Genomic DNA, 9,117 nt, shown 5'->3' on the forward strand with positions numbered 1-9,117 from the left:
ACACAGCCAGCGCAGGTCACCGGAGCTGCCCACAGGTCACTGCCATCGCTTAAATGAGCCAAAGCATGGACATTAATATATATCTTATTGCAGTCAGACTGATCAGGCATGCACAAGGGCACAGGGACAGGATAGTAAAATGTCTGTAGCAATAGGGGAACTAGGAAAACGTGTACAATAGATCCTCAGGACTAGGTGATATGATGAGAATGTTACCGGGATATTTACATCAATTAAAGAATTAAAACACAGTCAGAAATGGTGTTTAATATTCTGATGATGCATATGTGTGAGTCGGTTATCAGACATTGAACATTATGCAGCAAATCGTTTTAAGTTGAACATTCATACATAGTATGTATCAGTTTTACAGTCACTTATTTCACCAGTGAGTGGCCACATCAGCAGCATAAGATGATATATAGAGAGGTCAGGAAGTCACTTAATAAATGATGTGGAATAAAAACTAATCCAACAAAACTGCCCTGACCCAAAATGAACGGCAGTCACAAACAGACACAACACAAATGTGACCATAATAATTTCAATTTTGACAATGCTACACCCAACAGAATGAAACACGGGTCAATTAAACCCCCTGGAAATCTCAACAAAGGTGACAGGTTCCATTGTGTTATCTTCGCCTGTGTCTAAAGATAAAGTGTTGAAATTAACATAAATTTGGCTGTTAGTCACGGGGTTGAATCCCCTCTACGTCCGTGGCTGACACCTAAACCCCCACTTTCTGTTCAAATGGATAAATGCAGAGAACAAAATCCTTGAATGTGTACTCGTAAACATGCTTCAATAAAGCTGAACTAACTTTTATCCATCAAGAAAAAAACAGTACAATATGTATGTGATCAAGTCCTCACATTTGTATCCTTGTCCTAGTCTTAATACATGTCTAAAATAAAACAAAACAACAACAACAAAAAAACAACAGCTAATCTCAAATTTGATAATCTGGATATTTTTTACCACTTTATTTATTATTTTCCCATATGAAAAACATTGACATGATTTCTCACAAAAGTTGGGAACCCGCCCCCACCCTCACCCCATCCAAAAGAAGAAAACAAATACGCACAATTACAGCAGGCTAGTTAAATTTAAGAGTGCTTTAATTGGCGATCACAATAGTTTGTCCACTGGTTAATCTAGTTCCAGCTGTAGGTGTTTCTGTTATTTTAATCAACACCTGCTGTTGGGGCTGGGCCAGTGTCCTGCTCACGGGCTCTGGGTGTAAAGGATCAGGCTGTCATCTTAAATTATACCATCATCGTCGTTATTAACTCTTCCCCCTCAGACGTTTCACACAACTTGAGCACACAAACACTGCCCCTCAGTCTTCAACCCAGCTTCCAGATCATAACTCGGCGGTCTTTAGGACCTGAAGGACCTGCTCTCTGAGGACGGTCTTGTTTTTGTCCGTTACGTTCATGCATGTAATCATTGATTGTGCCTATTGTGACAGGACGATTTACCATCTGTAATGTCCCATGGGACTGGTACTGCTGTCACTGCAGTCTCCCTGCAGGCTTTAAGGAATTCCTCTTTAATTTCCGGCCTCAGTTTAATCTCAAACTGGTTTTCACATGTAAGCCGGTTATTAGACCATAGGCATACCTCCTTGCTTCTTTAGGTGCAGAAACATTTCCACTCTGGAGGCATAAAAGGGAAGACTTTTGTCATTCTAAGTGATCTGTCTTGTAATATTGTAGTTATCAAACATATAAATTGCCATCTAACTTAATTTGTATCTTTACAGGTGAAATGTAACTCTTTCACTTCAGGGGGCTATAGGGATGTGTTACAGGACCCCCGGAGGGCTTAATGCGAGAATCAGACAGATGAAGGTGACTGGTCCATTTTCTCAGAAAACGTAAATAAAAACAGGTATTTATAATGTGAGCTACGTTTCTTGTCCATTTTCTCACCAACAGAAAGTTAGATTCATCTTTAGACTATCAGGAAAGTCAAGGAAACAATAAGTCAATTCGCACACACAACTTCTTCAGTACATGTGAAGTTATTTAAAGTTATAGGAGCTTTGTTTTTAGTTTTATAAAAGTGATTCTGCATCATGCATGACTTAATGAAATGCGTGTATCTTCAATGAGGAAGCGGACTCCGGCGCATCGTGGTGCGTTATTAACTCTAGATACAACATTCATGCTCGAGGTTATGTTTCTCTTCTTTTTTCCTTCTATGTTCTTAAGAGGACCTGTTCTCAGACTAATGTGAGCTTTTGCCGCCTCCTGCTTGCAGCCCACTCGGCCCCCTGCCCTCCCTACCCCTGCCCGCCTCCCCGGCTCTTTTTCCCACTGCTGTGAGGAGCAGGACGCGGCCACAGCGGCGGGAAGCAAATTATCTACAAGCACTTCCCTTAAAAAAAAAAAAGTTCACACTCACATACACAGATGCCTCCACAAGTAGCGAGTCACAACGTCTTAGACCCGAGCAAGGACTCACTGGGAATAACTTCGCAAGAGCACAGGTGGATCAAAATGGATATTTAATAAGCCTTCTTTTTCATTTCTTTTCCTTTTTTTGTGTTTATTTTTTTTTTTTGCTTTAGTTTAGTTTTTTAGTTGCATTTATTGAAGTTAGCCTGGACCAATTACTTTTTAGTGTAGAGGGATTTAGGCCTGAACTGATGTATTTTTTGTTCCTTTAAGACGCACAGGGGAGCACCTGTGTGCCACTGGAGCAACAAGCGCACAGGACAAACAGGGAGCTTAGGCCTACCTATGTATGTTCTCATATATTTAAGAGGCATGCAATAAGAAGACTGGGCTGTTTGGATGCTGTGTGGCCTAACTTTTATTTCAGGTGAAGTGTTTTTGGCTGCTGTTGGCTGTGGTTGACGGAGAGTAACAGGAAAAAAAGTCCCCAGAATTTAACGAGAGAAAGTACAAAAACAACCTCGACGTTTACAGCGTTTGCTGTGAGAAGTGTGGACGTCGTCTGGGATGCTGACAAGCACTGCATTAACAACTAACAGCTGTCAAACTCATGGGATCATCCTGCCCCCCGGGCCACTGAGCGGCTCTGAAGAGGTCTCCAGTGCGCATGTCAGAGCGCTGGACAGCTCCAGAGAGGGAAATTTAAAAACGGTTTTTGGAGAATCAAGTGCAACACAGTGAAATACAGTAGAGGAGCTCACGGCCGACGCTCACATCCCTCAAAATCAACTAAAACAGGTGATTTCGTTTTTTTTCTCCTCTCAATTATTTGTCTCTTACAGCATCCGAGTCTTTGTCGAATTGATCGTTTTGTTGAGCGTCATTTAAATTATTTTTCTTGAACATAAACTTTCTGTAGCCAGGCTAAATGAAACGCCTAAATATAGGCTAGGAAAATGTGAAAAAGTGTTATGAAAACGTTTGTTCTGCATGCTTAATGGTTATTATATTAAGTTCTTTATTCTTTCAAAATAATCAGTAATTAATGAAGAGATCAAAAATCAGGCTTTAGCTGTGTAGAAGGTATACTGCTAGTTGTTTATTCTTATCTTAGATTCAAGTTTCATATAATTTTTATATGTATTTTATATTCCACTTATTTAAATGGCACTTTTTGTACCACCATGTTTATTTACTTAAAGAAGGCTCTGGAGTAATATGATTAATATTGCATTGACTGTTTAGTATAGTTTGTTTATTTTAGTTTGAAGACACATTGAGGGCATAAGCTAAAGTTTGTGATTTTTTTCACTTAACTGCACAGGTACCACATATCCCAGGAAATGATAGAAGGTGGAATAACGTCCAGGATGTCAGGAATAATTGAGAACGCTGGGCATCACCCGTCTCCACAGGACTACAGGTTAGACTTCTTATTCACAGCATCTTCAGCTAAATTAGGAGGTTACAGCATATGCTGCCACCAGTGTGGCATTTTCTTCTTACACATGGCCCTAAACACTAAACGCTGAGACAAGTCAGCAGATAAAATACATATATTTTTTAAAGAATCAAACCCCTTTGAGGTGTTTCCTAAATTCTCCTGGAACAAGCTGTCTGACCCGCTATGTTAAATCTAATGCTAGATGGACAGCTCTTGTTGTGCATGGGGGGGTTGCATGAAGAAAAAAAAAAAAAAAAACGAGAGAAAGAAAGAAAAAATCCCAAAGAATAAATGATTTTCGGTCTGAATGGATCTGTCAGAAACCATCAGCTCTGTTTACACTCCCGCTGTCGGCGCACGGAGCGCCTGAGCCTCTTGGCTGGCCGGCTCAAGGGGAGATGGGGCGCTCTGGGTCACCAGTGTGCACAAGTGGCTCCCAATTAGAAAAGGAGGGAAGAAGGAAGGGAGGAGACACAATATTTAATGTTGAACTTCTGCAAAGGCCTGGATGATACATGGGGACACCAGCTCAACATGTTTTGCATCAGTGAGCAATTTCTACGCTCTGTTAGTGACAGAGTAGGAGGTGGGGTTGCCCCTAATGCGTCACCTATTCCACAAGTAAGTTTCCTACATTTATAATACACGACCTTGAATATATCTGCCAAGTCAAAGCTACAGCAAATCCTTAACATAATTTATACGAATTTTTCGTTTGTAAGCAAGTATGTTTCTGCAGGGAGCCGACTTGTGTGGTGCTTTAGTGGATTAAAGTGTCAGAAGGTTGTCATAAAAACTCAAAAAGACAGACAGAAAGACACGAGAGTTCCTCTCATTCAGCTCCTCGGTCGGATACAGTAGCTCCGGAGCTCCAGCAGAGATATTATGAGGTGTTTGAGGATGTGTTCATGATTCCTGGCTGCGGTGATGTCACTTATTCAGACGGCTGACACAGAGCCCTGACCTCAAACTACATTTGCACCCCCTCTGGCCTCAGGCTCCGTTGATTTTCCCGTTAAGGCGTGGAGGGGGGTGGGTGGGGGCAAGGGGGGTCGATGGAGGTTGGTGGGGAGGCAAGAGGGGGAGCAGTGCGGATAGAGGCTGGAAAGGGACAGGGAAGCAGATGGCATCCTATTTGTCCCTCTTATGTGAGGGCTGTCATTCCAACAGATTAATGCAAGGGCTGGGTGAAGAAAAGAAATGACAGACACAATCAAGGAAGGGTCTGGGGAAGACAATAGAGCCACGTGCCACTGGGCAGATTTGTCGTTTGGGACACAATAGGTGATCATTTTTCAATAGACAAGGCCAACTGTTGCGGGCAACATGTGCTGCTGTCCCATGTTTCAAACGATCTCATGCGTTGTTTACTTATGATTCAGCCAATGGGTAAGTCGAGACCGTGGTCACCTGACACAGGGTTGATTTTTTTTTTTTTATTAGGAGATTTAGTGTGTGTGTGTGTGTATTGGGGGGTGTGTACTCCTGCAATGTCCACAGACACACAAAGTAACTGAAGAGCATGTGTTGTCATAGCGACCTTGATGACAAAACCTTCGCACAGTAAGTGTGTGCGCAGAGAAGACTGGAGAGGATTCAAGAGGATTCCTCTCTTTTCTTTCTTCCTGGTCGAGGCTCACCATCTAAAAGACTGAAAGTCGACTGATGCTGGCAGAGCACTGGTTAAACTCAAATCCCACGTTTTTTTTTTTAAACTTAAAATAAATTGTATAATCATAAACATATTCTGTTATCTAAAATGTATTTGTTGGTTTGTGTATAAAAAAAAATCATGACAACCTGCAACAAAAAGAAAAGTTAAGTTTGGGAGGAAAAGGGAAACAAAGATCACAAGAAAAAAAAAAAACACATACACGATAATGTCAACAGATGATTTGCTCTGAATGAAGCTTATTTGCTTATTTAACTCCCTCATTGTTGATTAAGACTGTCACTGCTAAATAACACTTGTAGTTAATCTTCTTATGGTAATTCCTGGACGGCTAAAACGCGGCTTTGCCGAGCAGCTTTCATCTCGGTTTCTCCACAGTCAGACTCATTACAGCGGTTTAGACTTTGAAGGACAAAATGTTCTATCGAGTGTTTAGATTTTAATTCCACTTGTGATCAATGCGTGTCTGGGCTGACAGCCGTGTTAACCCCGAAACCCCCCACCACCCCCCTCCTCCCTCCTCTCTCTCGAAAGGCTTCTGACCACGGACCCCTCCCAGCTGAGGGAGGAGGACCTCCCTGGGGACCTGCAGTCTCTGTCATGGCTCACCTCTGTGGATGTGCCCCGGCTACAGCAGATGGCTGATAGCAGAGGCCACAGCAACGGGCCCTCCCAGGCCAGCTTGCTGGAGCAACAGACAGGTGAGGTGACAAGGAGGGGACAGTGAAACATTCAAAAACTGCAACAGCTCTCTGATTGGATGAACCAGTGCCGCTGGATTCTTCTGGATTTCTGCCATCTCCAGATATCAGCACATATTTAGAAGAATTAGCCCACAGAGACAGCAACTCTCAGAGATTAATCCATTAATAAGTGAAACAACAAATCAAAGAGCAATCAATATCTTTCCAAACATAGTCAATGTGACGAGTCACTTAAAGGACCTTACATTAAACTGTTTAACTAATAACTTTTGCTTCTAAATTCTGGGCAGAAATCTATAAAAGAAGCCTTATAACTTCTAATCTGTCCCTGGGAGGCGGCATCACATTAAATATTACAGAGCTTCTTACAAGTATCTTCAAAACCTAATATCCCACCACAAAAGAAGAAAATGAATACGAAAAATATTTATATGTTTGTATTTCTTCAACTCTGCAGCTCAACTGAGCAGCATGACGATGGCCGCGAGTCAGGGCTCAATGCTCCACCTCCAGAGTAACATGCAGCACAGCCCTCTGGGAATCAGTATCATCAACACTCACAGTGGCAGTGTGAGTATTCACAGCCCCGCAAGAAGATATATTTTATTTGTTTTAAGGAGCTAGTTTAAAATGAAACATTCCTGCGTTCGTTTACCACAGATGTCTCCGTTCTCGATGAATGGCCTGCCCTCTCCTGGATACCAGTGCCCTACCTCAGTCTACCAGGCCACACCCCAGCAGGTGTACTCTCTAACCCAAACTGGACAACAGGTAATATGCTTTAAGCTGACGAAGAGCCTGAGGTTACCAGTGGAGAAATGGTAACTATGGGATGAGGTTGTGAATATTCCCCTCTCTCTTTCTCCTAGTGTTCTGCTGGGGGGCTTTATAGCAATGTTTCTTTCAACAACCAAAGTCTTTTCACACAACCTCGCCTGGCTCCACAAGAGCAGGAGCTGCAGCCCAAGTCTTTCCCCAAGCCAATCTACTCCTACAGGTCAGCACACATATGATTAAGTAAAAATATCCACCTGAATCTCCTCATTAATTTCCACCCAATTTGTACTGAATCGCATCCAATCTATGTTTTTGTTCCTCAGCTGTTTGATTGCCATGGCTCTGAAGAACAGCAAAACTGGCAGCCTTCCAGTCAGTGAGATCTATAGCTTTATGAAGGAACACTTTCCTTATTTTAAGGTACGGTAGCCCGTTCCCATTACAGACAAAGACTTGCATGTACATCAAGTGTGTGACTGACTATATTCAACCTGTTTGCGTGCAGACTGCGCCTGACGGATGGAAGAACTCAGTCAGGCACAATCTCTCCTTGAACAAATGCTTTGAGAAGGTGGAGAACAAGACAAGCAGCTCGTCCCGCAAGGGTTGTCTGTGGGCGCTGAACCCTGCCAAAATTGACAAGATGGAGGAAGAGATGCAGAAGTGGAAACGCAAGGACCTCCCAGCCATTCGGCGCAGCATGGCTAACCCTGGTGAGAAATTCATTTTTGTCAAACGTGAAAAGTCTAAAGCTCATATTTTGTTGCGTAGTCTGACAGTCCGTCTTGCTTCCCACAGATGAGCTGGACAAACTGATCACAGACCGCCCGGAGAACTGCAGGCGAAAGGCTTTAGAGCCTGGCATGACCCGGCTGCCCAGCTGTCCAACCGGCCTCCCGCTGCAGGTCCCATCCCAGATGCAGCAGCAGCCAATAGTCACGCTGTCCCTGCCGTGTTTACCCATGCACCAGCACCACCAGCTTCAGGCCCAGCTCCAGGCTCAGGCCCGACTGGGGCCCATGTCCCCTGCACCGGCCCAGACGCCTCCCCTCCACACAGTCCCTGACCTTTCTCACAGTCCGCTCACCCAGCAGCCCGGCAAGCCCCCTGACGATTTCTACACCGTGCACGGAGACACGCACACGGAGGTGGACGCACTGGACCCTAGCATCATGGACTTTGCCCTTCAAGGTAAAATACATTGAGTAATTGTCAGTTTTGTTCTTTTTTTTTTTACAAGATAATTGCAGCGTTGTTGCTTAAATATACTAACACCAACTCTCTGCTCAGGTAATCTATGGGAAGAAATGAAGGACGACAGCTTTAACCTGGATGCTCTGGGCACCTTTAGTAACTCACCCCTACGACTATCAGACTGTGACTTGGGAAGTGTCAGCCTCCCTCCCGCCTCCAATGGAGCGAACCTGCCGCTGTCAGACGTGCAGGTGACGGGGCTGTACACCTCCTACACCTCCCAGGATCCCCTGTCTTCCCAGTACATGGGCGCCGCGGCCAACAGCAAGCCCATTGCCTTGCTTTAGAGCATTAAAACTGTTTTCTCCAACACGATCCATTCATTCGTCTGTGGATATCTGTGGATGCCACCTGAAGAAGTCTGATGTCTGGTTTCTTTTGTGCTACTAAAAGTGAAAGATTTGGGAACCGGGTCATTAAGAGCTAAAACTGCTGACAAATAAAGAGGCGGATGTAAGAGAAAGTGTGTAAGACTTCGAGAATCGAGCTTTGCCAAGCAAAGACTGAAAGACTCTGTTTGGAGAATGACATGTAAGTTAGCATCCAACAGTTTTTCCACTGCGTTTAAAGACTTTCCATAATGTAGCTCCCCATCTCTCATCTGTTGTATTGTGCTAGACATTATTGCTGTGATGTTTTATTTATATTTATAAAAGGCAGCTGGAGAAAGTGATGACTCTATCAATCTTTTGCTGTATATATTTGAATGTGTAAAATTCCTATTGCCACAAAAAAGCTTTCACTTGACAATATTTGCCCTTCTCCTTCTAAAATGTGTGCCAACACTTCGGGCGATCCGCATTTTTACATATTCTACGCGCTGTGATTAACATGTCTGAAGGTCACGTGTACTTGTAT

General features: G+C 43.5%; 1 protein-coding gene across 3 annotated transcripts; it reads left to right on the forward strand.

Annotated features, from left to right (window-relative positions):
• Nucleotides 1-1,699: 1,699 nt before the first annotated feature.
• Nucleotides 1,700-9,011, forward strand: foxn4 (forkhead box N4). Of its 3 annotated transcripts, none has more exons than XM_047591298.1 (10): nucleotides 1,700-3,206; nucleotides 3,733-3,831; nucleotides 6,059-6,225; nucleotides 6,686-6,798; nucleotides 6,889-6,999; nucleotides 7,098-7,225; nucleotides 7,329-7,425; nucleotides 7,511-7,718; nucleotides 7,804-8,196; nucleotides 8,296-9,011. In XM_047591298.1, the coding sequence occupies exons 2-10, from the start codon at nucleotides 3,752-3,754 to the stop codon at nucleotides 8,544-8,546; spliced, it is 1,548 nt and encodes a 515-aa protein (XP_047447254.1). In that variant the 5' UTR covers nucleotides 1,700-3,206; nucleotides 3,733-3,751; the 3' UTR covers nucleotides 8,547-9,011. The 3 variants fall into 3 exon arrangements, with proteins under 3 accessions (XP_047447254.1, XP_047447255.1, XP_047447256.1); XM_047591299.1 differs by lacking the exon at nucleotides 1,700-3,206 and adding an exon at nucleotides 3,360-3,491; XM_047591300.1 differs by lacking the exon at nucleotides 1,700-3,206 and adding an exon at nucleotides 3,360-3,408.
• The last annotated feature ends 106 nt before the right edge of the window (nucleotides 9,012-9,117 follow it).

The sequence above is a fragment of the Mugil cephalus genome, chromosome 8 (genome assembly GCF_022458985.1).
Source record: "Mugil cephalus isolate CIBA_MC_2020 chromosome 8, CIBA_Mcephalus_1.1, whole genome shotgun sequence".
NCBI lineage: Eukaryota > Metazoa > Chordata > Actinopteri > Mugiliformes > Mugilidae > Mugil > Mugil cephalus.